This window comes from Mytilinidion resinicola (assembly GCF_010093595.1).
Source record: "Mytilinidion resinicola strain CBS 304.34 unplaced genomic scaffold BDZ99scaffold_10, whole genome shotgun sequence".
Classification (NCBI taxonomy): domain Eukaryota; kingdom Fungi; phylum Ascomycota; class Dothideomycetes; order Mytilinidiales; family Mytilinidiaceae; genus Mytilinidion; species Mytilinidion resinicola.
This window is the reverse complement of record NW_022985446.1, coordinates 1105950-1133421: the sequence shown is the minus strand read 5'-3', so window position 1 is coordinate 1133421 and position 27472 is coordinate 1105950. Positions and strand designations below refer to the sequence as shown.

The 27472-nt window shown below is 52.5% G+C and overlaps 9 protein-coding genes across 9 annotated transcripts; 3 read left to right on the top strand and 6 right to left on the bottom strand.

The window, feature by feature from the left end:
- Positions 1–880: 880 nt before the first annotated feature.
- Positions 881–1675, bottom strand: BDZ99DRAFT_477028 (uncharacterized protein; the record flags this gene model as incomplete). Its single annotated transcript, XM_033722091.1, has 1 exon — positions 881–1675. One exon carries the CDS (start codon positions 1673–1675, stop codon positions 881–883), a length of 795 nt encoding a protein of 264 aa, XP_033576601.1.
- A 477-nt stretch (positions 1676–2152) lies between these two features.
- BDZ99DRAFT_417696 (PLC-like phosphodiesterase) lies at positions 2153–4367 on the bottom strand. Its single transcript, XM_033716833.1, has 4 exons — positions 4183–4367; positions 3519–4110; positions 2823–3455; positions 2153–2759 (listed from the first exon to the last, which is right to left on the bottom strand). Exons 2-4 carry the CDS (start codon positions 4015–4017, stop codon positions 2536–2538), a joined length of 1356 nt encoding a protein of 451 aa, XP_033576600.1. The 5' UTR covers positions 4018–4110; positions 4183–4367; the 3' UTR covers positions 2153–2535.
- A 606-nt stretch (positions 4368–4973) lies between these two features.
- BDZ99DRAFT_463419 (uncharacterized protein) lies at positions 4974–6469 on the bottom strand. The gene is made up of 5 exons (XM_033720080.1): positions 5975–6469; positions 5723–5921; positions 5567–5673; positions 5400–5515; positions 4974–5341 (listed from the first exon to the last, which is right to left on the bottom strand). The coding sequence occupies exons 1-5, from the start codon at positions 6330–6332 to the stop codon at positions 5147–5149; spliced, it is 975 nt and encodes a 324-aa protein (XP_033576599.1). The 5' UTR covers positions 6333–6469; the 3' UTR covers positions 4974–5146.
- A 1116-nt stretch (positions 6470–7585) lies between these two features.
- Positions 7586–8584, bottom strand: BDZ99DRAFT_477025 (tethering factor for nuclear proteasome sts1; the record flags this gene model as incomplete). The annotated part of the gene is made up of 2 exons (XM_033722090.1): positions 7586–8448; positions 8509–8584. The coding sequence occupies 2 exons, from the start codon at positions 8582–8584 to the stop codon at positions 7586–7588; spliced, it is 939 nt and encodes a 312-aa protein (XP_033576598.1).
- A 271-nt stretch (positions 8585–8855) lies between these two features.
- On the bottom strand, positions 8856–12526 carry BDZ99DRAFT_571415 (putative ATP dependent RNA helicase; the record flags this gene model as incomplete). Its single annotated transcript, XM_033728086.1, has 6 exons — positions 8856–9282; positions 9333–9895; positions 9944–10542; positions 10596–11657; positions 11707–11797; positions 11847–12526. Coding segments are annotated over 6 exons (3176 nt in total), but the record flags the coding sequence as incomplete, so codon positions are not given.
- A 331-nt stretch (positions 12527–12857) lies between these two features.
- BDZ99DRAFT_444051 (IkappaB kinase complex, IKAP component) lies at positions 12858–18115 on the top strand (the record flags this gene model as incomplete). Its single annotated transcript, XM_033717876.1, has 12 exons — positions 12858–13035; positions 13086–13118; positions 13558–14694; positions 14745–14837; positions 14892–15433; positions 15480–15633; positions 15680–16022; positions 16071–16327; positions 16397–16530; positions 16583–16862; positions 16909–17334; positions 17404–18115. 12 exons carry the CDS (start codon positions 12858–12860, stop codon positions 17949–17951), a joined length of 4125 nt encoding a protein of 1374 aa, XP_033576596.1. The 3' UTR covers positions 17952–18115.
- A 567-nt stretch (positions 18116–18682) lies between these two features.
- On the top strand, positions 18683–21311 carry BDZ99DRAFT_463416 (uncharacterized protein). The gene is made up of 2 exons (XM_033720079.1): positions 18683–19139; positions 19197–21311. Exons 1-2 carry the CDS (start codon positions 18797–18799, stop codon positions 20843–20845), a joined length of 1992 nt encoding a protein of 663 aa, XP_033576595.1. The 5' UTR covers positions 18683–18796; the 3' UTR covers positions 20846–21311.
- A 1317-nt stretch (positions 21312–22628) lies between these two features.
- Positions 22629–23532, top strand: BDZ99DRAFT_33117 (uncharacterized protein). The gene has a single exon (XM_033714300.1). The coding sequence runs from the start codon at positions 22936–22938 to the stop codon at positions 23416–23418; it is 483 nt and encodes a 160-aa protein (XP_033576594.1). The 5' UTR covers positions 22629–22935; the 3' UTR covers positions 23419–23532.
- Positions 23533–26020: 2488 nt separating this feature from the next.
- BDZ99DRAFT_33104 (uncharacterized protein) lies at positions 26021–26787 on the bottom strand. The gene has a single exon (XM_033714299.1). It carries the CDS (start codon positions 26536–26538, stop codon positions 26035–26037), a length of 504 nt encoding a protein of 167 aa, XP_033576593.1. The 5' UTR covers positions 26539–26787; the 3' UTR covers positions 26021–26034.
- Between the last annotated feature and the right edge of the window lie 685 nt (positions 26788–27472).

Sequence of the window (27472 nt, the reverse complement as noted above, 5' to 3'; positions counted from 1 at the left end):
GGGTCTGACCTCCGAAGATGGCGACAGTCAGCCCCCAAGTAATGAGACCAATTCGAGTGGGGTCTTTATCCATGCTGCCAGCTCCAGGCCACACTTGGGGCTTGTCCACTGCCATGATCATGATGTTCCGGAATTTCTGGGCGAGCATCCAATCTGCAAAGCCGAGTGTATCAAAAGCGAAATCGGCCTCCGGAAGACCCTTGAAGTCCCGGAGAAGTTTATCTTCCGTGGGCAAAGTGTTGGTGTCGGTAGGGTCAATTCCAGGACGGAGCAAATCGGGGAATTCTCCAAGGATACCGTGGTGAGAGTCAGTGACTTTGTAGCCGGTCGCAGTGTCGCAGTCGCCTGTAATTTTCTTCTCAGTATCCAAACACTTTCCAGCGCTGTTGTACACCTCTCCCGGAGGCGGGTGCACAGTGTCAACTGCTCCTTTTATATAGCCAGCTAGATTGACGTGACCAGTTACTGGCCCGGCGCAGGCGTCATATATGCGAATTTCGTTATTGTTGCGGCTCTTGTAGCCCAAGAAGACATGGCTGACAAAATGCGATCGCTTCACTGACGTCTGCTCCATGATGAGATCTGGCGATAGGAGATTTTTGCAAGAGGGATGGTTTCCGATCGTAAACGGGTTGTTGCAGTTGCCACCGCTGGCGTAGCCGACCAAAGGAGTAGCCTTCAAGAAACCAAAAGGTGCCATCCAGTACGCTGTCAAGTTGTTGAATTCATCCGCGGTCTGAAAGCCAAGGCTGATACACAATCCAAGAATTCCGGTTTGGTCAAAGCAATTTACGGTAGGTCGTCTCTTTCCGGTGAGCGCGTATCCCCGCAACTTAAAAGCTTGCTTGGTTTTTTCAGTTGCAGTGCCGTTGAACACTGTCTAAATCATGAGATATTTGCTGAGAAGGAATGCCGATCCAGCGCCTTTAGTGAAGGCGGGTTGACCATCGACTCTATTGTAGAGATAGCCACTATCGAAGACACGTTTTGCCACGGCGACGTCGTAGGGAAGAGAAGAGTCGTCTCCCTTGCCATTTCTCGGTCCGAGCGCAAATCGTAGCAAGTTGATGTCGATACCCTCGTAGGCAAGGAACTTGATGGGACGACTACCAGTAAAGTAGGATTCCATTTCAGCGGTGAAAAACATAAGCGATTCGGTTCCTAGCAGAACCTGAACTTCCAAAGTGCCCACGCACGCCCATGGATGATCGTCGGGTCTCCCAGGGACAATGCCGGCCTTGAGGTCAATACCCTCTACCATAAAGTTACTGGAGACGCTAACGTAGCCGTTAGAATCGACATGAAGGTTTCGAGGATTGCCGTAGAGAGAGAATTCTGGATTGGTTGCCGGGAAATCAATGGTAATGCCGTCCCTACGGCGAAGCGAAGTCTTCACCGTGAAAGGATATGCGTATTGCCACCCGTCTTGAGGGTCGAGGCTAGCCTTCTTCATGAATATGGAGAGCTCATCGCGAGTTCCTTCCCAATAGCCCTGGATATGGAACTTATGGATCGGGCCGCTAGTGATGTTGTACGTATAGGGAATAGCACCCTTCGTGGGTTGCCAAATTGTAGGACACCAGCCGGTGAACTCGGGAGAAACGCCACGGTCGTCGAGAATCGGAATGAGAGGGTATGAAAGTTGTTGAAGATGAGTGACAATGTATTTCGGCATTTTGGAAGGTACTTAGATTGAGTTCAAACCTAAGAGAAAGCAAAAGCGACACGACGTGACGCATACTAGAAATCAAGATGGATGCTGCTACTTATCTACCCAGAACTTCGCTGCACAGACCAAAAGCACGCCCTCGTAGTCTAGAGCGTGTTAAGAGACCCACTTTGACGCATCAATAGATCAAGAGTTATCGAAAGGCATTAGCGAGTGAGAGGAGAGCTGAATGTCAGGATGTATAGGCGCCGACTAAGGCGAGGGAGAGCTGGAGAACATGTCTAGAAGCGCCTCTAGATCTACCAACCAATCAAGTTCAATTGTGATGCAAGGTCAACGAGCGGACTGCAGTTCGAGCACATAGAGCTACGCATGTGCATGCACAGGTTGATGCTGAACTGGCTTCGATGCGAGGATGAGTTGGACGATGCGAGAGGTAGGGACTTTTATCGACGCGATACCCTAGTCAGCGTCGGTATTACGGGAGCTAATAGGTATTTACGAATGTAAAGGCAAAAAAATTGTGCTCAAGATGCGGGCGTGCATGTCCCGAGGCGATCCTCGGCTGCACCTACATTTATACTTTCAAGTTGCGCCAACTAGAGGGGGAGGCCGAGTGCGTTTTGAAACCGTCAAAAATCCTACGCAGCTATAGGTAGATACAAAACAACTTAACATCTAATCCAGAGCCTTAGAAACCTATGGCGAGCACATATAAAAGCGTGATTATATATAGTATATGTATATGCGAAAACGTAAAGCTTTGTATGAACTACCTCTCGCGAAAACGCCCGTGCAAATGCGACAAAATGCAACATAAAGGTCATCTTAGAAAAAAGTGCCTGTACGAATATCTAGAGCAGAATCTACAATACTGAACCTACCGCCGCCATTACCGAGACTACGAGCGCGAGCAGAGCGGCTGAGGGTGCCGAAAGCGACCTCACGCCAAATGAAGACGTGGTACCGCAGCACTTACCATTGTAGGTGACATTGTTGGCTTCGGCGGCGACTTCGAAGACGGAGCCGTTGAAGGGGCCAACATTGTAGTAGTCGACAAGGAGAAAATTGGGTGGGCGGCCGTGGTCAGCTATTCGTGTGGATTAGTAACAAATCAAAGGTTCTCGATACATTATGAAAGAGGCGAACTCACCAGTACACTCTCTTGTCATATTGCCTAAGCTCCCCTCACCTGTTAACCCATTGGTGACATTCATTGCCACCGAGTTCGGAATCAAAAGACTCGACGACCCGGCAATAGAGACCGCGACGTTCAGGTTGTGATTGGCCATATAAAGCCAGCTGTTGGTGTTGTTCTCGCTCAAGTTCTCCGGTCGCTGAACCGTGCAAGGGAAGGCAGGATCTGTGGGCGAATATGGCGTTTCCCACATGCTCTGGAACTCCCAGAGGATCCACGGCGCCGCATCGTAATCGAAGTTGTAATCGATGAAGAAAACGACGCGCTTCTGCGAGAGGATCATCTCGGATAGCGTAGGCCAGTCGTCGAGCGTCATCGAGTTCTTCGGCGGCTGATAGACATAAGGCATCAGGCCTGCCTTCGTGATGGGATCGACGAAGTTGGCAGACGTAACGAGGGGGTTGCCGTTGTCGTCTTTCAGTGTATAGTCACCGTTGCCTAGGAGAATAGTGATGACATCGTAGGGGTGGGAGCGAACCCAAGCTGCGACTTCTATTAGGTAGTTCTCAACGGTGCCGGCATTGAGGAGGTCGCAGGATGTGTGGCAGTAATAGAGGGTGCCATTGACGATATGCGTTTGGCCCTGGACTGATTTTGATGCGTGTTAGCAGATGTTAGACAGCTTCGTCCTATAGATGGGCAGATACATACGCATTCGAATGCCATCATTCAATTGAGTAGTTACTCCCAAGGCTTGATTGCTCGCAGCGTTGTTCTTCACATCGAACGGCGAGTTATGAGCGGTGACTTCCGTTATATTTGAGTACTTCCGTGTGCAGAATTCAGGATAGCCGTTGCAAGGCTGTGTGTTTGTAGGCAATACTGATGAGGTCGTGCTTGTTGCTGTGCTGTTCCCGCTCTTCGTCGATGCGGAATAGCCTCCGACTAGCAAGATGACCGAGTTGCTAGTGGACCGAGAAGAAGATGCACTCGTGTTCGACGCTGCCATACTGCTCGATACACCGGACATAGACCCACTCGTGGAAAATGCTTGAGTAGTGAAGTCAGACACGAACGCTGCTATAGAGCCTGTTGGGGCAGCATCTGCTCCTGTAATTCTTGTTCCGGAGAGTGTGACGATCGATTGTGAGGAGGACGTGGCTACAGCGAGCCCGCTGAGCCCGCTGAGCCATAGAAGTCGCAACAACATGTCGGATGGTACGTGCAATCCGTGTCGGCGGTTATAGGTATCGGGGGTTGAGATCCTTCCTTAGCATGAGAGAGCTTCTGGAGGTGAGGAAACCTAGAAAGTTTGCTTAGTTTAAGACGTTCAAACATCCACTAGAACAGAATAGATTCAGAATTCAACACTGACTGTATGAGTATATGAATGCAATAACAATGCTCCTAGCGAGGCCTTGAAGAAAGAGGCTCAGCGTCAGCAATGGAACAACTGAGGTTCGACTGCGGCACACAGCACACACAACGCGCAACGAGGACAAGGGGCTCGAATGATGTGCCTCAGGGGGAGGGAGCGATGTGTGGGAGAAAAGACGACAGTTGCCGCAGTTTTACAAGCACACGGCGCCTCTTGCAGCGAAAAAAGACGGCCGATCGCCAGCGTTTGAGCCGCGTAGACACATGCAGCTGCGTGACATCACCATAAGGTTGGTCGCTTAGCAAAATTAAGCCCTGGTCATACCCGGCAGATCCGAGCACACGGGCTCGCTAGAAGATATATTTACTTCATGGATCCGTTTTTTGAGCTTGCCGGGATGAGGCCTTTCAAATTGCGTCCAATGTCACTTCTGTGGCCAGTCTTCCACGACGTAGATTCGCCAACTCTGATAGCCACAAATACAGCGCCGCTTGGGGTGGCTGGTGATCGGTGCCTTGTTACTACGCATTCCAAAGCCACGCCGAGTTCCGTCAATAATGTTGGCATTTTTGCGTCGTGGACTTTGCCTTTTCATCGACGCACTCCCGATAATGGCAGACGGGTGTTGATGGACTAGTTCTACTAGAGCTATATCAATTATGAGTACCTTCACATCATGGCATATCATAGGACATATGATGCTGTGATGATTGTATCTGGGAAAGATTTCCCTGTGTATATGGAATTACTAAGAAGACCATGAAAGGCATGACCTACTGGAAAGTTAGGCCATGCATAGAAGCTTATTTTGGCGTCACTTAGTAAGTGCCACCTGGTATACCCCCATATTGACTCTTGACTCCGTTGACGCCGTCCTCCAAAAAACTCCAGGAATTCAGATCATCCACTACAGTCCGAGATGTAGCTATGCCCGAGAACAATCCCGGATGTTTGAGGTGGACTAGGTGAGATCGACTGTCTCAACACCGTCTTCTTCAATGACGGTCCGATATCTCTTTCGTGGACGTTCTTCAACAACAACCAAGTCATCGTCGCCTTCGAAAGACCCCGATCGGTTCTCGGTGCGCTCCCGCTTGATCTTTTCCCGCTCGATCTTCTCCCGCTTGACCTTGTGCGCGGAAATAGCGTCGCGTTCCTGGGAAGAGATCAGTCTATTATTCAAGTAAAACGTAACACACGGGGCACACTCTTACTCGCTGTCTCTTCACCAGCTCCCTCAACTCTTCCGGGGTCAAGTCTTCGACTGGTCTATCTTCCAGAGCAACTGGACTAGCGCTGCGCGGAATGATATGAAGTGCCTTCAAGGCATCTGTGCTACTGCGTAAGCAGCAGCTCTACCAAAGTGTGCATTCCTTCTTACCTCTAGACCGGTATCGAAAGTTGAAGGTTGCGAAAGGTGACTTCACCGTATCGACATACTCGCCAATGACCTCTCTGAAAGCAGGTACCGTCTGGGGTGTTGCGAGTCTATGTACAAATTTAGCGTGAAGGAAATGGGAATGACTGTGTGCCGTACGTTGCTTGATGCGAGATTGCTCTACCCTTAAGCACTTTCTCAGGAATCGTCCCAAGGTGCGACGGCTGTGTGAAGGGACTCTTTTCGATGGGAGCAACATCACCACCATAGTGCATCCGTTGGAAAGTGACGGAAATTTCACCGACTTGATTGAGGGCATCCTTGACGCCCTGTCCTACGGCGTTGAGGTCTCCATCGTCTGGAAGAGATCGTCAAAATGAGAGCAAACGTTGATTAGGTCAGGTGCGTTACCAATTGTCAAGTTTGAGAAGCGAAATGTTTGAAGATAGTACTCGCCAGCTTTACAGCTGCGCCTTCCTCGGAGGGTCGCCTGTTTGAACAGCCCGGTACGCTTTTCGAAAACCATTCCGTCCTGGTATGTGCCATCCAAATAAACACGGCAGGTGTAGGAGTACTGGCGATGCTCTTGTGGGAGTTCAAGCCCAAAAATGACTCTGACTTCGAAGGTGGCATTAGAAGTCGCTTCAATATACTTTATGACACTTTTCGGCTTTTCTTCTTCACCGTCCTCATCATCGTACTCCTGGAGAGGCTGTCCGTTGACGACTATCTCAACCTTTAGCCCTAGCAAATCGTCGAGGATCGCCATAGTCGAGGTTGAGGCCCGATAACCTGGCCTCGTGGTGTGGAAAGTTAGTGTGATTGCGAAGGAAGATATGCGGAATGCGTGGCTACATAGAAGGCGCAGAAGGTGAAAGAGTCCCCACCCCTTAGGTGAGAGGTGCGGTGAAGGTGCGAGAAGGGTAAAGTCGAGGTCGCGGACTTCGCTCAAACGCTAGGACGCCATATCACGTGATGTGGCTTGGCACCACTTATCTACCTACCTAGTATAGAGGTGAATGAGGTATCACTTTTGCAGGAAAGTACTCTGCGGATGATTCTCTTGCAGACGCACTGGGTTTACAAATTCCCTATCTATCTAAACGTTGCCCTCTTAGAGTTGCCAATGCTTTAAGTTATAGAGATTACCCTCTCAATACTCCAAGGTTCAGCATACAGTAGCTTCTCGATGAAGTCTGAAGACGCTCTCTTGCTATCGTTTGACTTGCTCCCCACTCATCTAATCTTCTGCACAATATGTGAGGTCCTAGACAGTGTGTAATAGAGCAGCTTCGAACGCCTATGATCACCTAGTCCTGCCACACTTTAGGACGCTCCAGCATAGTATGAGAAGTTCAGAAGATATCTAGAAGTAGCAGGACATTAAGGTGCCGAAGCTTCGTTGAGTCTGCAATAGAGCGCCACGCCATAGACCTGCGAATGCTGTCCTACCGCTCAGGATGCTTCAATACATGTCCAAAATCCTAATGACATGCGAGGATATCGTTAACAGCCACTCCAGAGGGTGCTATCGAATGGTTCAGAAGGGTCACATACATCGACAAACTTTCGCTACTGTACGTACATTAGTCAGGTAAGTTCACCTCAAGAATACCCATTTAATCAGTGAGAGTGATATTATGTAGGTCATCGTTTCGTACTGAGAAGGTGCCCTAGAACGGGACCACAAACGCTAGGAGGGACTAGGGACAAATGTAGAAACTCGCCGCCACCGCCAATTACCCTCAGTCAAGAACACGCTCTGCTGCCCCCACCCATCCAACATGCCGATGCAATGAAATTGAAAATGAGAGGATGGATTGCAGCCGTGGAAACGCCAAAAAGCCCTCAAGATGCCGTCTATTCCCAGAACTACTCCGGCCCGACCATGCAAAGGAAAGTAGCATTCGTACTGTCGTGAAGTCGCGCCTGTATCTCGCAGAGACCAATTATTGAGTGTACTAGAAGAGTAGGTGATGGTCAGTCGCTTTCCAGGTCTCGGGTATCTCTTCGTTCAGCCGTTCACCAGTGTCCGACTCGTACCGGTGCGCCTAGGCCATAAGTGCCGCTCAAAAGTTGCTGTCGAACGGACATGGGGTCCGATGCTCCTCCAGTGCTAGGGTTGGGTGTGTCCGTGCCCAACCATTGCAGGCTGCCCCGGAGCTCACCGATCGCTTCCTGCATCCTGCCACCCGAGATTTGGTTGTGCTTGGACAGCTTCTGATCCCATCCTCCATACTGCAGCTGGATTCCTCCTGCTCGCTTCGCAGCTTCTCGGATAACGGATGCCCAGGCCTTCGCCATCTCTTCGTATGCTTCTTGCTTGTGTCGGTTGTGCTGGAAGGTGTCCCAGTCAGGGAGGCGGTGGATGATTTCGGTGGCGCCATCAAGGAAAGCTAGAGACGTGGCGGCCTGAGACTCGTTTGGAGGGAGGAAGTTTGGCGTGAAGTCCTTTAATGCATCAAGGAGATCGACAAGAGCCTGTCGGACTCTGTTGTAGGCGTAGTCCGAGGATGCACGGCCACCATAGGGGTACGACGCCTGGAACGCCGACTCATAGTTTTGTAGGACCTCTAGTGTCGAGGAGACGCTCGGTCTAGGCGCGATGGAGACGATCTCTGATCCTAGGTCTGGACGGCGTTCACATATCGATCGGAGGATGCTCCTCATGTCTTCAGCACCGAGGGTCTCTAGAAGGCGGGGAAGGGCTAGAGGCCTCCCTGTAACGTTGGTTCGCATGCGCTTCGAGGACGGGCGTGATAGATTCCGTGTGGGCATCGCAGGAGAGTTCGTGGGAGATGCAGACATGCGGTCATCGTTGTCGCCGCTGGCGTCGTCGTCCGCCTTTCGTTTGCGGCTGGACATGGCTGTGGATGGAGATAGGACTGCAGACAGAAGGCTGGTCAGCGGAAAACCACCAAGAAGTCGACGAGAAGACGACGTACCAGAGCGAGATGGTGAGAAGCGGTTGGGAAGCAAGTGGGGAGCGGCAATGTGTTGGCTGGCAATGACACTATTCATGACTGAGACACCCGCCGAGACCGCCGAGAAGCAGAAGCTGCGAGAAGATGAATTTGCCTGCTGCCCCAGGGAATAAGGAGACGGGTTCGAGGTGAGAGGCGAGGCGGTGGTGCTTTGTTAGGGAGACGAGAGGTGGAACACACGACGATGCCGTGGAGACCAAATCTCGGCCCGCCCTAATTCGGCAGCTGGACCCTCGCCCGCCAAGCGAATCGACTTCACAGCACGTGAGTGATGACCATTCACGGGAACGTCACAGATAGTTTGTTCAAGCGCTCACGACGGTGAATGCTATTTTGATTTCGTAAAGCAGCTAATATTGTACAATCCAGTGCATTCCAGCAGGCATCATGCAACAGGCCGCCCTACCAATCTCTGTGATGGGCCATGCTCGAGTCGGAAATATACCCGAAGAGCCAACGCCTTCAGTGGTACTACCTCCAAGAGCAACAGTGCCATCACGGTACGATATACTAAGAGAAGCCATACTCCATTAGCCCCATGAGCTGAATGCTGCTCACAAGTAGAGGGACTGCGCCGCCACAAGATCCCTCTTCACCATTCCTAATGAGTCCACAAACTTCTGCTCGAGCTCCTCGCTACCCATGACCTTCGCAGCTTGGCCCATCTGCTGCAGAAGCTCTTCCAGCCGTCTGAACAGCCGGATCAGGTTTCCTTCGTAGACGTCCGTCAATTTGCTAGATCATTGTCAGCCCGGCCCAGTGTGTTATTATGGGTTTCATCTTACCAGATCTCCAAGAACGAGGCCCCTTTCGACCAAGCAAAAACGACCTCCATGAGCTCAGGCTTGAAACTATCAAGATACTCCTTTTCAACAAGTTCGACCTTGCTCTCTTGCGAGACTTTAGCAACCCGCCTAGCTTCTGCTTGGATCTCTCTGAACGGCTTTGCTAGCTCTTCTCTAAGTGCTGGGCTCTCTTTCGATTTTTCCTCAAAGATGAAAACGCTCAGGACGGCTGCACACTGCTGAGGGGTGAGTTCGTTGAAGAACCGGTTAAACAGCAGCTCGCTGAGTACGAGTGTGTCACCAGTGCTTATCTCACAAGCCACTCGTGCCTTTAATTGTACAACATCGGTCTCGTTGATGAAGCCAAGCCGACGAAGCACGCGCGTCCGACACTTGAGCTCTTCAAGCTGCATGATCGACAGCGCCTTGGTGATCCCCTTTTTCTGGTCCTTGATCCTGTCCGAGAGTGTTACTTTGTCTTTGTACTGCTGGTAGAGCTCCGTGAGCCTTGGTGAGTTGTAAAGCGGGTTGGAAAGAAGCCTGGATTCGAGTACTTCGATTTTCTAAACAAGTTAGCGACAGAGTGCCAGTATAGAAGCATTGCCACTTACCCTGAGAAGCTTCTTGAACGAATCATCCGTTATGCCCATGTTCTCGATGGGATCTAAGATAGCAATACCATCTGGAAATCTCTTCTTGACCTCCTCCAAAGACTTTCGCACCGAGTTCCTCTGTTCCGAGTTTCTCAGATCTTTGGGCAAGAACAGTCTTATGTGGCCGATCGACTCAATGCAGGACAAGACCACTGGGACGACCTCCAATTTTCCTTTGGTGCCCGGAGCAGGCGGACGAATGCCAGGCGGAAGGTCATCTAAAAAGTGCGGAGCAAAGTTGGTGTCATCGGCAACTAGCAGCAGCACGTCCAGTATGTACTGTTGTTGGGGAGTGAGCTCTTTATCCTCGTCCTTCTTGCCAAGTTTTCGTGGCAAGAACTGAACCACAGCGCCCCATCCGAAATCCACATCCTTCTCCTTTATTCGTACGAGACGGCCGGCCTGCAGAAATTGCAGGCAGTAGTTTGGATGGTTGACGACATCACGCATGTTTTGGGTATACGTGTTCAGTTGCTGTCGTAAGGTGTAGTAATCCTTAATGGCAGCCTCGTCTGGGATCTCCATGTTGGCTTTTTGGATCTCGAGTTCTTGAAGGTCTATCATTTTGGGATTAGCAATGAGACAGTCGAATATCTGAAGGGAAATCTACCTCTCTCCAACCCAGCAACACTAGCAGTATTCTGAAATTGCATGAAACATCGTTCGAGCATAAACTCTGGGGAGATCCCTTCGACTCTCATGAGGTTCAAGATCATGTTGTAACCCAAGTGGAACGCAGAGTTGAGGTTGTCTTGCTCTCCTCGAACGATCTCCTTCGCAACAGCAGGATCCATCTTCTCGTTGATCATCATTATGACGATACCTCTATCGTCCAGACCTCTTCGGCCTGCACGCCCGGACATTTGAATGAATTCCGAGGGAGTAACCCAGCGCTGTTCCTTACCATCGAACTTGCGTACATCGGTGAACACCACGGTCTTAGCTGGCATGTTCAGACCGATCGAGAAAGTTTCCGTAGCAAATAGAACCTTGATTAAACCCTCCTGGAAAAGGATTTCGATGGTTTCTTTCAATATTGGTAGCAACCCGGAGTGGTGAACCCCAATACCTCGTCGCAGCAAGGGGAGCATGTGCTGAATCTGTGGCAAGGTCTTGTCTTCCTCCGAGAGTGAATCAATGGCGCTGTTGAACACCTTCGCAACCATTTCCTTCTCTGTATCATCATTGAATGCCAGTTGCGCGAGCTGGATCGCCAGGGCCTCACATTCTCTCTTACTGAAGCTGAATACAATTACGGGATTGTAGTTCTTCTTCATGATCATCTTGATGATCTTGTAGATGTCCGAGGGGCCTTTTGTTCCACCTTTATTTAGCTTCTTATCCTTCCCCTTGCCCTTCCTCTTCGCCATCGCGCCTGCGGGATCGTCGCCTTGCTTAGCTGCGATTGACGACATAGCCTGTTGGAAATTTGCCTCCCGGAACGTGCCCTTCTCGTCCACGACCAAGTGTATTCCATCTGCGCCTGCTGGAAAGAAGTAGTGTTGTAGAGGCGTGGGTCTAAAATCGGTATAGACAACGTGACACGGTTGGCTGTGAGTTTTGGTGATCCATTCGGCAAATTGCATGGCGTTGGGTATCGTAGCGGAAAGAAAGACGTAGCGGACTTTATCGGGGAGCAAGATGATGGTCTCTTCCCACACAACTCCACGAACTGTTCTATTTAGCATCAAGCCTCACGGAGCGGAAATTTGGACTTTTACTTTTTTCGCGAAGATAGTGAACCTCGTCAAATATTACCCAGGCAACCTCGCGCATAATTTCAGATCCTCTATACAGCATGGAGCGAAGAATCTAGTCCAGTGTTAATTTCAGTCCTTCAACGCGACGCGACAAAACAAACCTCTGTGGTCATAACTAGACATGTTGCCGTCGGGTTGATGGTTACGTCCCCTGTCATCAATCCAACGTCTCCAAACTCGGCCGTAAATTCTCGGTACTTTTGGTTGCTCAATGCTTTGATGGGACTTGTGTAAATGACCCTCTGATTGTTCTTCAAGCACTGCGCTATAGCGTATTCTGCGACAACCGTTTTGCCAGCACTAGTATGCGCGGAGACGAGAACGCTCTCGTTCCTCTCAATCGAGGAGATTGAGACCTGCTGAAACGGATCCAGAGTGAAAGGCCATGTCCTCGCTGGCTTCTCTGGCGGTTTATGCGCCGAAATGGGCACGTAGTCGTAGTCTGGAGGTAGCGCAACCTGATGTCTCACTTGATGAGAAACAACCACAGCAGCGCCATCTTTCTGGGCCTGGAGTCCTGCGGATGCGGCGATTTCCCTCGACTGCTCGGTTTCGAAGGCGTCTGTCACTACTGGCTCGGCTTCTAGCTTCTGTCGTTTTTGTATTTGCGGATGCCCGTTCCCGTTGCTGTCCCCTGGCGCGTCTGGCGCATCCGCCAGAATCTCATCCTCGGGGGAGGGTTGTTTGACGTCGCCGTTCGCCTGGCGCTTTTTGCTCTTCTTCGCGGGCTCCAACTCGACGGGGCCGGGGCCGTCGAAGACGTTGAACAAGTCGTCCATGGCTGCGGGAAGACGGTTAGCTTACTCCCAAGAAGTTAGCATGTGCGACTTGCGGGTGAGTGAAAGCAGCGTGGCTTCGAGTGTGTTTGAGTAATTGACCAAGCTCATCAAAAATCGAGAAGAGGTGCACGTCCTTTGCGGATGATGCGGAGTTTGCCGGCCAAGTTAGCGTGCCTGCCCTAACTGACAGGGCTGGATGTCACCTCACCCGACGAGCGCCTCCAACCACCACGCTCCTTGACATCTCGACTCTCCACTCTCCCCAATTGCTCCTCAGCTATCCGCAATCGTATGCTCTACCGCCCTAGGTCTGTTGCCAGCTAATCGGTGTAGATGCTTGCCCGCGCTGCCTTCCGTGCGTCCACCACGACGTCGCTCGTCTCCCGCCGCGGCTTCCAGTCGACCCGCGCCCGTCTGGACAGCCCGTACCACTACCCGGAGGGACCTCGAAGCAATCTGCCATTCAACCCATTGACCAAGTGGTTTGCACTGAGATTCTGGGGGTTCTGTGGTATGTCACGGGCACATCGCGAAGCACAAGCACCGCTAATCAGGGCACAGCTGTTGGATTCGCGGCGCCATTCCTTGTCGCTGGTGAGCCCCATTGCTGCCCATATTTGGCAGTCATAGCACAAACTAACCATACTACCGAACCGCAGTCTGGCAGACAAAGAAGAACAAGCCTTAGAGAGCATCTAATGCAATGGAATAGGTCGGGAGAGGCATTATCACGGGTAGACGGAGAGGACATATCAGCGAACCGTGGGCTACACCACATTGTAGCAATTGTACAAAGAACCCAGTGTGAAGATACGCCCTCAGTGAAACCACCTTTAATATCTGTGCTCCAATCGTGATGCCTTCAATTTTGATGACGCCGCGGGAGCTCTTCTTGGGTCGGCCTTGGCTCGGCAAAGAAGCTTCAACTGCACCTTGACAGCTTTAGGAAATTTTCGACCCCATCCATAAATTTTCAGCACTTTCAACTAGACACTCATTCCTAGAAGCAACAAATCGTCTGTTGCCTCGAGAGCGAATTCCGCAATGCGCAACCTAAGGAATGCCGGACGGTTACTAGTTCGGTTTCCCGACAATCCTCTTCCACTTGCTGCTACTGCGTGGGATACCACTAAGGACTCACTGATATGCGCCTTTGGGCCGTCTGAGTCGAGTGCCGTAATCGAGCTCAAACGCCTGCGTCAAGATGCAGCTTCTGGCGAAGACCCTATGATACCCATCTCATCTTGGAACGCTCCATGTCCTTTGCCAAGTCTTCTTTGCGACTCAATATTGGATCTCCATTATTTCTCAGGTTCTTCAACAACATGTCTTATCCTAGCCGGAGGAGATATAATACTCGTTCGGGAGCAATCGCTCCCTGGAGAAGTCACCATAGAAATCGTAGGCTCAGTAGACGCAGGCATATCTGCAGCTGCGTGGTCGCCCGATGAGGAGATTGTGGCCATCACCACACACGCCAACACCCTTCTCTACATGACCCGAGAGTTCGAAAGCCTCACAAGCATTACTTTGAGCAGAGAAGATCTGAAAGAATCACGTCATGTCTCCGTTGGCTGGGGTAAAGCTGAAACGCAGTTCAAAGGCAAAAGAGCCAAAGCGTTACGGGACCCTACAATGCCAGAGCATGTCGACGATGGAGTGCTTAGCCCACATGATGACCGCTCGGCAACCATCAGCTGGAGAGGCGACGGTGCATATGTTGCTATAAATACTGTTGAAGACGAGAAGCGAAGATTGATTCGAGTCTACTCCCGAGGAGGTCTACTTGATAGCGTCAGCGAGCCTGTGGATGGGCTCGAAGGGGCTCTTAGTTGGCGACCGTCGGGAAATATCATCGCCGGAGTGCAACGGCTAAAAGACGGTCTTGACGTCGTATTGTTCGAGAGGAACGGCCTTCGTCACGGTCAATTCAGTCTACGACTATCCTCTGAAGAGTTTGACCTTCTTACCATACCTTTGACTCTAAGTTGGAACAGCGACTCGAGCGTCCTCGCTGTTGGGTATTCGAACAAAGTCCAGCTTTGGACCATGGGGAACTATCACTACTACCTGAAGCAGGAGCTAGAGTTTCCGAAAACAGAGTCCAAATGCGCTGCTATCAATAGTTGGCATCCTGAGAGACCTCTTCGCATTTCTGTAGCAACATTTGGTAAGCTAAGGGCATGTCCCATCCAAGTTCACTGGCTGACAACAGAGCAGATGCAGTTCAAATGCTAGAGTATGTTCTCACGGCGGCCAGCGGCCCCACAGTGGCTCCAAACGACTTTGGCCTTCTATGTGTGATTGATGGAGGTATGAAACCCAGCCTTTCCTTGTCAGTTTTCATACTAACGATTCAAATCACAGCATCTTTGAAGCTCACTCCCATGAGACTCACAAACATCCCTCCACCAATGTCCCTCCATCAGATCAATCTGCCAGAAATTGCGCTAGATGCTGCTGTATCTGCAGCCAATTCGCGAATTGCCATTCTCACAAGAGAGGGGGTATATGTATTTGCGCTTGACATCCACAAGAAACCAGTTCCTGAACCCACCCTAGTTTGGCGCTGTGCTAGTCCACCGAATCACTACCCACGCCAAATAGCTTTCGTTTCAGATACTGATATCTTCTTGATCACTGACCAATGGAACGGATCCGCAAGTACTCTATGGAAATGTGAAGAGCAAGGCGTCACCTCTTATGGGGGCGTGTCAGGGATGAGAAGCAGTTCGAATATCACTTCCAGCCTGGATAGAACAGGTCTATTCGTCCAGACTTCGAATGGTGCTATATCAAGTATTGCTACCAAACAGTCAGCCCCTGAGGTTGAAGACCTCTGCCTTGCTTCCGTTGCCAAATTCCCATCGCCGGTATCGCTGGTACAAGTCGTAGTTCATGCGGATGAGGTAAGTAGAGCAAATTCCACCTGTCTATCTGTACTAACAAAGGCAGAATATTTGTTTCGGCCTAACTACGAGCGGAGTTTTGTATGCCAATGGCCGCCTTCTCGCTAGGAACTGCACCTCGTTTCTGGTCACGTCTGCCCATTTGATATTCACAACTACTCAACACTACATAAAATTCGTTCACATTGCAAAAGATGAAGGTCAGACACTAGTTGATAACTCGAAATTTCACGCTGACATTCTTAGATCTTGAGATTCCCCCGGACGAGCCTGAGGTTGACGAAAGGTGCAGAACTATCGAACGCGGGGCACGACTGGTTTCCGTCATGCCGTCTATTTACGCAGTTGTCCTACAAATGCCGCGAGGTAACTTGGAGACTATTTATCCTCGAGCTCTCGTGCTAGCTGGGATCCGCAAAAGCATCGACAGATTGAATTATAAACGAGCGTTCCTAGCATGCCGCAATCAGCGCGTGGATATGAACATCATACACGACCATGCGCCCGAGCAATTCATGGCGAACATAGGCACGTTTGTAGACCAGATTCAGAATGTCGAGCACATTGATCTCTTCCTTTCCCAGCTCCGGTTTGTGGAACTATGAGAATGGATATAGACTACAGCTAACAAACGCAGAGATGAAGATGTGTCGCAAACTATGTACAAAAATACTGCAAAGGATCTATCATCCTCTACTAATGGTGTAATTCCGAACGGAACCGTTAAGACCGTGTCTATTGGGAAATCATCCAAGCTGAACCGAGTGTGCGATGCTTTCTTGAAAGCATTCCAAGCATGCGGGCAGAAATATTTGCAAAGCATCATCACAGCACACGTATGCAAGAACCCGCCCGACCTCGATGCGGGCTTGTCCATGATAGGGGAGCTTCAAGGTAAGTTTGTATAGGTTGCTTTTCAGGGCAGTTGTCCAAGGAATTTGATGCACTAATCCAAGGCTACAGCTCAGCAAGATCCTTTCACAGAGAGAATAGCAGAACATATCTGCTTCCTAGCCGACGTTAATCAACTCTATGACAACGCTCTTGGGCTCTACAATCTCGAATTGGCTCTTCTAATCGCTCAACAGTCGCAAAAGGTGAGCGGGCATACGACAGTATCAGCCAACGCGGTACCTGACATATTTCTAGGATCCTCGGGAGTACCTCCCACATCTCCAGTCCCTCCACGAACTATCGATTTTGCGCCGCAAGTTCCAGATCGATAATCAACTAGCACGATACGGCAAAGCATTAGGACATCTTTATGATCTCCAAGCATTTGAAGAGCTAAACGCATACGTTGAGAAACACTGCCTTTACACTGTAGCCCTTGAGTTATTCAAGTACCAGCCGGGACATTACAATGAGATAATGGGGCTCTACGCCGACTACCTCAACAATAACAACCAGTACGAACTAGCTGCGCATGGTATCTACGACCCTCCCAAATGGCGAACCTAGCTAATGGATTACAGCTTACGAGTCCCTCGATAATTACGCAGCAGCCAGCGATGCCTGGCGATCGGCAAACCTATGGGAGGAGAGCCTCTCCAGTGCCCTGAAGGCAGGCACGCCCGACACGGACTTCACATCTCTTGCAACGACACTCGCAGAAGGGCTCAGCGAGACCAGAGACTTCTTCGCTGCAGCAACGATTCATCTCGAATTCCTCTCCGACGTCGAGACGGCAGCACGCATGTTCTGCAAAGGCTACTACTTCTCGCGCGCCATCCTCGTCGTCGAACAGAAACGGCAACCCGCGCTAATCGAGGGCGTGATTGATCCAGGCTTAGTGGAGAGCTCGGCGACTATGACGGAACTTTTAGCAGATTGCAAAGGGCAGCTTGGAGCACAGGTTCCGCGACTGCGAGTGCTGCGGGTGAAGAAGGCAGAGGATCCGCGTAAGCTCTTCGTTTCCATTTATTCATTCAGCATTGCGTTTCATAGCTGACTTTACTAATACACAAAAGTCGCTTTCTTCGATGGTGCCGAACACCCAGACATCCCCGACAATATCTCCCTCGCTCCCACCGACGCCTCCACATCGGCCGGAACCTTCATGACCCGCTACACCAACCGCACCGGCACAATCAATACCACCACTACCCGCAAAACCTCTAAGAACCGCCGACGCGAAGAACGGAAGCGCGCGAGGGGTAAGAAGGGCAGTGTTTACGAGGAAGAATACCTCGTCAACTCCATCCGCCGACTGGTGGAGCGGATCAACACCATTAATGAGGAGGTGCAGAGATTAGTGAAGGGGTTGGTGAGACGGAAGATGCGGGAGCGAGCAGCAACGGTTGCACAGGCGATGGAGGATGTGGTTGGGCTGTGTAAAGAGTCTGTAGATGAGGTATTCCAAGTTGAAAAGAAGGCAGCAGCGGAGGTAAGCGTCGGTGCGGAAGGCTCTGATAGGCCGGTTGGGGCGGATGGGGTGTTGTGGGACAGTATGGAGGAGGCGGCTAGGAATAAGGAACCGCCCGTGGTCAAGGATTTTGAAAGGCTGTCTCTGATATAGCGGGCGACTACTATGTAGGAAGGAAGGAAAGAAGAACATTCTAAGTAGAAGCCTAAAATCGAATGAATGTGAATATTAATCCTGTACGTCGTTCCGGTTGTACGTCGGATGTGGATTGACGAACAGCCACGCGGTGATTTCCCCGAAGCGAAACTTGATCTTCATTGGAGGAGGGGATAAAAGGGAAGAAGTAGGTCATAGCTTCTTCTTCGTTTTGATATGTTTAAGCCGGAAGTCCATCGTATGGAACTTGATAACTGAAGAAGGCTGTTGCTCTTTTCTAGTGGTTACCCCTCATGAGTGAACTGTAGCACGATTAATGACCGCGCGTAATTCAATCTAGGAGGAGAATCAATCATTGAGCGAATTGCAATAGCTAGTGAATGTATCCTGGATGCAAATCAATCATCTGATGCGGGTTAGCAACGTGGCACCTCTAGGCAAGGGAAACTCGTGCATGTAATTGGGTCGTTTTAGACGACATCACCATTAAAGAATTGAAATACAAGACACTCACCTCTATCATTCAACAATGAACAATATAGAAATCAAAGCCCGTCTCGTGCCCGAGGTCTCAAGCTTCCCGATTGCCCTCGGCTACGTCGTCTAAGCAACACAGTAGATCGTCAACAAACGCGCCCGTGCTCGATCAACAGCCCCAGCATCTGGGAAATCTCCGAATCACAACCTCACTCCCCCAAACCACACACATCCACCATCCGCGCCCACTGTCCCGCCGCACCACGCGTAACTAATCAACAACTACACTAACATATCTACTCGAATACCACCAACACACCCCGCGCGCAGCACCACCATCTCAATCTACGCGTCCGCGACCAAGTATGCGCCAGACGCGCTCTGCACTGCGCGCCGAAGCCATCCACGTCGACGACAGCAGCGCAGCTGCCGTGCCACTGCCCTTCACGCCTTTCAAGGAGCGTGCGCCACTGGGAGAGATTGCGGGGAATACTGCCGTTATTGAGGTAGAGAAGGGGGAGGAGATGGCGCAAGGGAAGAAAGCGAAGGCCGCCAAGGGCGGACGGAAGGGGAAGAAGGGCAAGAAGGCTGAAGAGGAGATCGAGGTGGAGCAGCAGCAGGCTGTGGTGCTGGAGGATGAGAGACAGGCGGCTGGTAGTCCGGCGAGTGATGGCGCTGTGGAGGAGCTCGCGAAGGAGGGCAATGGAGGTGAGTTTGTGTGGCGTGTGGTTGGGATTGCTGGAATGGAAGTTGACTGCTGTACAGATGTTGTTCAAGTGCCTATGCTCGAGGAGCGCCCAGTTTCTCCACCGCGCGCGGTACGCATGACGAGGCGGCAGTTGGCGAAGGCGGAGGAGGAATTGTCCAAGTTACAGCACCAGACGCCGCCAATAGAAGAGCCTGTTGAAGAGAAGGTCGAGCAGGAACTCGAGGAGACATCAGCTCCGGGAATAGAGAATGTTGAGCTTGAAGCAGAGCTTGTGGAGCCCGAAGCACAGGTTGTGGAGCCTGAGGAAGCTGCTCCAATCCAGCAAGAGGTTTCACAATCAAGCCCAGCCCAAGAAGAAGCACCAGAGCCTACAGTGGAGGTCGTCGGATCACCCGCGCCTGAGGTAATAATCACGCCAGACCTTTCAGAGCTAAAAGTCCTCATGTCTGAGAAGCCATCCGAGGAGGAAGTGCCTAGCATACGCAGCTCGTCAAGGTCGCCTGGCAGGTCACCGATCCGCCTAGAGGATTCGATCGAGGCTCTTGACGCGCTCGACGATGCCATTGAGCAAGTTGCCAAAGCGTTCCCCCACTTGGATGCGTTGGAATCGGGCGAGAAGTCCCCTACGAAGAAGCCAACGACGAGGGCTACCCCCAAGGCGCGGACAGCAACAGCCAAGCCACTGACCACCAAAGCACCCGTCACAAACAGAGTATCACGAAATCCAACGGTTCCCAAATCGCTCAAGGAAGGCCCAACGACTTCTACAGCCACCAAGACACGACCACTCTCAACGGCGAGACCGTCCCTCGCCCGTTCTGCTAGCGTACGAAATGCCTCGAAAGCCAATGAACCGAAGCCAAAGGCTGCTTCTGGCGAAGTCACGGGCTATCTAGCATCCAAGCGTCGTCCCATCAGCGTCTCCTTCCCAACCCCTCCGCCGCCACCAAAGTCGACAAAACCACCAACTAAGTCAACCTTCCAGCTCCCCGGGGAAGCCGTAGCCGCTAGGCTCAAGGCCCAACGCGAGGAACGCCAGAAGAGGGAAGAAGAAGAGGCTGCCAAGAAACCCACCTTCAAAGCTCGTCCCGCCCCTGTCCGCAAAGCCCCAGCATTAGTCAAGCAGACAGCAGCCAGCAAAGCGCGGGAAAGCCTGATGCAAGGCGGTAGCACCGAAGAGAAGGAGAACGACCCCACAAACGCCATCTCACTGAAACGCACAAGCTCCACCACCACCGCGACAAGCGCGAAGCGTCAGAGCACCCTCATAACCAACACCAAAAGCCAGTCGAGCCTGCTCAGCGGTACCCATACACCCACAAACCCAGCCGAGAAGCGTGAGCGTCCTGCGTTCAACCTCTCCACAGCGAACACTGCCGTAAAGCGCGTCAGTAGCATCGGGGGCCCGACTATCCCCCCCCTCCACAAGCCCGCCATGACGCCTGCGGATGTCGCGACGCAGCGTCTCAAGGGCCGCGAAGTCTTCAACCGCGACAAGATGGAGAACCAGGAGCGGGAGCGAATCAGGCGCGAGAAGGAAGACGCGGCCAAGCGGGCGCGCGCAGAGGCGGCGGAGCGCGGCAGAATCGCATCGCGAGAGTGGGCCGAGAAGCAGAAGATGCGGAAGGCTGGCTTGCCGGCCGCGAACGGAGGCATCAAGACTGCTGCGGCGGGAGCAGGCATGGAACAGACGGCTACCTCGTGAGGGAAAGGCGCTGGGCTGGATTGCAGGTATGAGGTGTCTCTGAGATGAGATATCTCTCCTCCCCCAAGCCGAGGTTTTCCTTCTATGGTACCTGTTGGTCCTCTTCTTCCTTTTGTCTGATACTTTCTCTCTCTCTCTCATCGGCCTATGGCCTATCTTGCATCCAAATCGGCGTCCACGGCGCAGACATGGTCCGGGGGGGACATTACCTTGGAAACCACCAAATTCTGCGTTGGGCGCGTTGGATGTCCTCGGCGTCGACGACGCACACGCTCGCTTTGAGCTATGTCCAGATTTCCTAAAAGAGCAAGGGCTGCTGCTCTACTACTGTGTTGGTTATTGATTTGGTGTGTGAAGCCCGAGTATCAGGGTTATTGCTTGAGAATTGAGGCTTTGAAACACTTGGGGGAGTTGTCTGTTGTGGGCAGTTGAGTAACTATAGGTAGCGAATACAGTGATATTCAGCTTAATTGAATGAGTTCTTCTGATGCGTAAGCCCTAGGTCACTTCGGGTCTTTTTCTTGAGGACGACGAAGGTAGTTCCCTCGTTTTCTGCTCACTCTTGCAGCAGCGTATATGTCTTAAAAGACAGGCTAAGAGCGTTTGCATGGAAACGTTTCCGCGAAAGCGTTAGTTACCTAAATAAAACGAACTCTTATGAAAGTATTACCACACCTAAACCTCCATCCGCGAGAGCCTACACCAAATTACTCGGGGGGCAGGTGGGCCAAAGGCGACGCTGTACCCACTCGCCATCCTCTCCCAAACCCACACCCCTATCTCTACCACTCACCACATCGTTCTACCTACGCGGAACTCTATCTACCAAAAGCGCCTCCTACGTCTTACACCTACCAGTCCGCAGACCACTACCTCACCAAGCTGGGAACAACACCCGAAATCTTGGGAAATGCCTCACACGACGTCAGCCCTCCCCCCCCGCCCTCCCTTCGGAACAACATCAAAATCTCACCCGGCCTATCCCAGCCCCCAACACGACCACGCCGCTGGCTAGTGTATTGGATTCGCCATCGCGATAGCGCAAGCCGCGCGATCGAAAGAGCAGTCTGGAGCTAGAGATCTGGAGAGAATCGGGAACTAGAGAATCGATGATGGGAGAGATGTGAGCTAGAGAGGAGCGATGTAGACTAGACAAGCGATAAAGCTGGAGCTAGGATGGCGCTAAGCGGAGTTGTCTCCATGGGCTCCAAAAAGCGGGCCTGTTTTGCGCGGAACGGAATTGTGGAGATCTAGACCACGGATTTGGAATCGGGGTCGGACCGAGGAGGTTTTTTTGAGCCGGGGGTTCTTTGCTCGTAGTAGAGGTATTTGTTTGGTTTGAGAGAGGCTGGAAGGGGGGTGGAGTTGATTGGTGGATATGGTACGGGTGGAGAAGAGACGAGGTTTCTTGCCGGGCGGTGGGTATGTCTTACGTTGGATGATGGGGAAGTCTAGATTCTGCGTTAGACTCTGCATGGGGATTCTAGTTTCTCGGATGCCGCGAACAAACGTGATAGGGAGTATGATGTTGTGATGGGATTCACAATTTCCGTTTCATGTCTTTAGGGAAACTCCCATGAGGAGTCGAGAATAAGACACTTCTGACCGCTATTATCGACAATTAGAAATAATTATAAAAAGAGGTCTTTCAAAGAGCAAACCCCATGCTGTTAGTTGTGGCATTGGGTGAAGTATGGAGTGATGAGACAATCCATCGTACGATCCAGTCCTTATACAAGCATCCCCTTTATATAGGGAAGCGGTGAGAAACGAATGAATTAGCTTTGCACAAGAACTGTTATTTCATCAACAATAGCTGCAGCAGTGAAACTACCGTCTTCAAGTCGCAGTTTAACACTCTCTTGGATATCGTAGCGGTGAGGAAAGATTAGAGTTCACTCCACATGAAAGCATCTACCTTGCCATCGGTGAAACAACCCATCCCACAGTCACCAGACTTCAGTACGATACGGAGAACATAGGGAGACGGCTATCGTAGCGGTGAGAAAACCATCTTAGACCAAGTGGGTGATAAAAGGAGGTTTAAGGTCCGTGGCGTGACGGTGGCTGTATGTCTTGCACCACCCCGCATGTCTTGGGAACGGGTTAGAGAGTTCCTGCATAATGATAAGGACAGCGTGGTGGTGAGGACGCTAGGAGCACTCCTCTCTTTCGGGAATGGTACTAATACCCAGCCTTCTCTCGTCAGGAGCTACGCTGCAATTACGCAATACGAGAAGTATTGTATACAACTCGGGTATTTAAGAAGTCACGCGGCGGAGAGAGTGACACTAAAGTCACAAGACGCCACTTCCCCACACTGTGGTGCAACGGCTCGGTTTCGTGATGTGACTGAGCTGCCTGTCTCGGGTGGGTGCTGGCGGCGAGGGATTCGTGACATGACACGGTTCCAGTTACCGTCGAGACCGATGGCGGTGGCTGGTGGCTGGAGAGAGAGGAGAAATTGGGGTCAGGTGCAACCTTGCAATAATGAGTCGTTGAATATGCAGGTGTGGGATCTCGTCACTTGTGTTTTGCTTCTCGTAAGAGCTTCCGAGGGCCGTTGTCCATGAGCTTTTCTTCCCAGGGTACGCAGCACATGCTTGTGCACTTCTCGCACACAGAGAGCGGCGTCAAACGGAGAATATCCAGGAATCTACTCTGTCGTGAGATTTGAGGCAATCCCAACAACACCCCAGGCCCTGGGCGTTTGGAGATTCCAGGGAACAACCCTGAGCTTCCGCGAAATGCGGGGTCCGAGGCCGCTCGCTCCCGTGGTGAGGCACACGCAACGAGGCCGATCAATCACGGCGCGGCGTCTGAGGAGAGGAGAGAAGGCTGGGGAGCTCCGGCGACATCCTTTGATGGTCGCGATGCACGCGCGTCTTTTGAGATGGATGCAGCATTGCACTTGCAGGAAGCAGTGAAACAGTGAAACAGTGAAACAGTGAAACAGTGAAACAGTGAAACAGTGAAACAGAGAGAGAACAAACAGACCCACCGTGATAGAGCGCGAAAGCCGTGCAGGCTATGTCCACGAACAATCGGCAATACACTAAGGCCGAAGCGCGTTCCAAGGTTCACGATGACGAAAGAGCAGCCGACGACGGTGGCTGGCGAAAGGATCGTCTTGGGCCCGGCTATCACGGTACTTGTTGTTGTCGCCGTCTCCACAGGTGCCCGCTATCTGGTTATCGGGCAGGTCGCAGGCCTAGTGCCATCACTCGCAGTAGCACTCCCAGGTCGCTGACGATGACTGGCAAAGACGACGCCAACGAAGCTTCGAGAAATGCGCGCTGGTTGGCGGAAACGAATCCGAGGATAGAGCGCGGAATGAGGCCATTTCGTCCGTCGGGCCATCAGCTAGTCTGTCCCCTTTGTTCGTCTCGCGGAGATGCAGGAAGAGCTGCAAATGCAAGCCCCTCTGCGCGACATCGATAGAGGCCTCAAAGCAGCAGGAGGACAGTCGCGGGCGGGTCTAGAGCGCGATGGCGACACTGCGACACGAGCTCTGCGGCCGTGCTGGTTGGACGGCTGGGGAGACCGAAAAGGGGCTTGCTTTTTCCACTCACTCACTCAGTCACTCCCGCACGCCATGCCAGGAAGTGGTCCCTGCTGCTGCACAAACTCGGAGTTTGGCGCTCGCTAGCGACTGTCGGCGGGCCGCGCTGCGGGGAAAGAGCGATTTGGGTGGGTAGACTGTGGTCTGCTTCTGTGTTGGTGTGGGTGCGAAGTGTGGAGCTGATTCCGACCGTCGGACGACCCTGATGCCTCTCTGTAAGCTGCTGACATGGTCGGGCTTTGCTCAAACGCCCGCCTGCCCATCGTGACTTCAGCTCAGCCTTTGCGCTGTCTCGTCAGCGGCAGAGTTTTCAGCGTCTGTGCTGTCTGTGCTGGCTGATACCCGCGCCCACGCACTGACTGTGGAGCCGCTCGATCGAAGAGCGTCCAGATGGCATCCAAGCGAGCCGATGCTGCTCTTCCGACACGGCAAAGCTTTGCAGAAAAAGCAACGCGGCATGCCGGCAGCGACCGCAAAAGCAAAAAGCAAAGACACTTTGAAAAACTCACCCGCTTCGGCGTGCCTGACACCTGACAATTCTCGAACCGTCTGCGTGAGAAAAGTTAAAAAGCGCCACGCAGTTCATTGACCAGAGAGACGCTGTCACGGCAGCCGCCGTGCCTGGGCTGTGGAACTGGCTAACGGCGTGATCGGTGACTGGGCTTTGACGCCTTAGCTTGTCGTCATAGACAGCTGTCGTGAACGGTGCGAAGGGCTATCCATGGTGCAAGTACCCGACCGCCTCAGGGAATAGCGCGTGAGCTGTGGACTATGGTACTGGATGTCAAACGCGGTTTGGCGAGCAGACGGCTCTACGTTTTAGACGGAGGTTATGGCGGAATGATGGAGAAAAGTTAGGTGCTTGTGAAGAAGACATGTGGAGAAAGTTAGGTGACTGCGAAGACGACATTGGAGAAGGACTGAGTGATTGTGAATAGCCTGTCTTAGACATGACTTGGGTTGTATTGCTGCCATCCGAGCTGGGCCCGTGATGGACTGCCTCTATTTGTTTGAGAGGCAGAGCTACATACTAGATCAGATGCTGCACCGCTGCTAGCCCGCAAATATCGCGCTGCGCGTACGAGGATGAGAAGAGTTGGGACGCCAGAGACCGGCGTCCATGATGATGCGGAGAGATATGCCATGCCCCCGTGCCTGGTCGATTCCCCAACACAGGCTACTCAGCCCACAAAATGACACAGTCGTGTAACTCCAAATATCGACCAACTATTCCGGTCGTTTCCAGAGACATTCACGAGGTCCAGTGTTACACCGTAGCGTAACCGAACTCGAACAAAGGAAACAAAATCCATGCTTTTTGAGCATCGCACCAGTAAGAAAGACGCAGGACAGAGTAAAAAATGGTACAAGGCGGAGGCCCAAAGCGACCCTCGGCCTATCATGCAATACAACGAGTACTTCGACAGACGCCGCGTCCCGGCTGATAAACAGGCGCCGGGACAATGCTGCAGGGAAAAGCAGGTGACGCTATACAAATGCCGACAAAAGTGGTATCCCACCGTGCGAGAAAACTCCAGTGGCCCAGTGCTCCGTAATGATTCCCGTAGAGTTCGTAACGTGGGAGGCGGGGCGTGGTGACATGACACGCCCTCCCAGGAGGAGCCCCTTAGTGATGGGTTTGCCGCCGTTTGCGGTCACGAGTCTGGTCGAAGGCGCTCACGTAGCCTTTCAGCTCGTGGGCGGCCTGGGCAGAGAGGCCCTGCGTGGGCTGCGTGGAGGTGATGGAAGAAAGCGAAGACCGAGACGATGAGGGTGATAAGCTTCGCTTTGGTGGTGACGCCGAGGCGTAGCCAGTGGACGCCGGGGTGTGGAAGTAGGAGCTTAGGGTGGTGGAGGTGGAGTAGTAGCTGGGACTAGTTGGGGCCGAATCGAGCCTCGTAGAGGTGGATTTGTACGCCGCAAAATTGACTGCGGGCGGGAGATAGAAGCCAGCACTCGACGATGCGTACGAAGCAGCGGACGAGGAGAAGTTCATGGGCGTCTGGGGCTCTGATGTGCCCGCCTTCTCGAGGTCGGCGAGGCGGCAGGCCTGCGAGCAGTATGCACCCTCGGCGATTTGGCGGTCGCAGGAGAGGCAGAAGTCGTGGGACCAGTCGAGTTCGGTCGTCATGGTGAAGAGTGAGCGGGAGTGGTGCAAATGCTGGAAATGGTGCAAATGGTGGAAGATGTCGAGCAAAGTTGGATGACTCGAGGGCGGCAGCTATATCGGGCCGGCAGCAATGGTCACCTGTTGATGAGGTGAGAGAGAGCGACACACGACGAGGTGTGGGATGGACGCGGAGGGCTCGGAAGGGCAGTGCAGCGAGCAACGGCGAGACGTAGTGGAGAAGACGGTGGGAGTGAATGTCGGGTGGTGAGGGCAGCCTGGACCTCTTGTATCAGGCACACCTTGGCACTGCAGCGAATCAAGGCGCGGCAGGGCGCATCTGCAGGCCTAGCAGCGCTGGGACGCTTCCGAGCGATGGCATCCCACGCGCAAGGACCATGCCGTCTGGACAAGGGCCCGACCTGAACAGGTTGCGGCGGTTACGAAAAATGAGTTGTGCTGCACGCTAGCCTTCGAGGAGTCGCTGATCGCTGAACGCCCCAGCCTCGATTCGCCGCCCGCTGAAATTTGGCTGCCGGCTGGTGGCCTCTCGATTTTGCTCGACGGGAGCCCGTCGGCGGCGATTCGCCCAGCGCCAGCATATTCCTCTCGGGACACCTCTGCGCTGGCTTCGGCTCGGGCTGCGGCCAGAGAACCAGCCGGCCACCGCGTCCACAGCGTCGCCAGAGAGCGTGCAGGCCGAGCGCAGTGGGGCATGGGCTCATCACGGTGCGTGAAGTGCTGCTCCGGCTCTTGTGACACCACGTCGCGCCCCAGTTTTTGGATGCAGCGCGTGAGGCCGCCAGAGACACCCACGGCCACGCTCATCGGTGGGCCGACTCCAGCTGCGTGCCTCCACTCTGGGCCGCTTGAGGTCCCCTGATGCGTTACAAAGGTATGAAGAATTCGAAACCGACGGCTTTGACGAGCCTGATAGCTCTGCGGGCGACCTCGGACG

What these genes read in the sequence shown, in the direction of transcription:
- BDZ99DRAFT_463416 (XM_033720079.1), top strand. Translation starts at nt 18,797, where the DNA reads ATGCGCCAGACGCGCTCTGCACTGCGCGCCGAAGCCATCCACGTCGAC. An exon ending in CGCGAAGGAGGGCAATGGAG is followed by an intron (nt 19,140 to 19,196) that starts GTGAGTTTGTGT and finishes ACTGCTGTACAG; the next exon opens with ATGTTGTTCAAGTGCCTATG.
- BDZ99DRAFT_33117 (XM_033714300.1), top strand. Translation starts at nt 22,936, where the DNA reads ATGTCTTGGGAACGGGTTAGAGAGTTCCTGCATAATGATAAGGACAGC.
- BDZ99DRAFT_463419 (XM_033720080.1), bottom strand. Translation starts at nt 6,332, where the DNA reads ATGGCGATCCTCGACGATTTGCTAGGGCTAAAGGTTGAGATAGTCGTC. An exon ending in CTTCTCAAACTTGACAATTG is followed by an intron (nt 5,922 to 5,974) that starts GTAACGCACCTG and finishes GATCTCTTCCAG; the next exon opens with ACGATGGAGACCTCAACGCC. An exon ending in GCAATCTCGCATCAAGCAAC is followed by an intron (nt 5,674 to 5,722) that starts GTACGGCACACA and finishes ATTTGTACATAG; the next exon opens with ACTCGCAACACCCCAGACGG.
- BDZ99DRAFT_417696 (XM_033716833.1), bottom strand. Translation starts at nt 4,017, where the DNA reads ATGTTGTTGCGACTTCTATGGCTCAGCGGGCTCAGCGGGCTCGCTGTA. An exon ending in GAATGATGGCATTCGAATGC is followed by an intron (nt 3,456 to 3,518) that starts GTATGTATCTGC and finishes CATCAAAATCAG; the next exon opens with TCCAGGGCCAAACGCATATC. An exon ending in TATGACAAGAGAGTGTACTG is followed by an intron (nt 2,760 to 2,822) that starts GTGAGTTCGCCT and finishes CCACACGAATAG; the next exon opens with CTGACCACGGCCGCCCACCC.
- BDZ99DRAFT_33104 (XM_033714299.1), bottom strand. Translation starts at nt 26,538, where the DNA reads ATGACGACCGAACTCGACTGGTCCCACGACTTCTGCCTCTCCTGCGAC.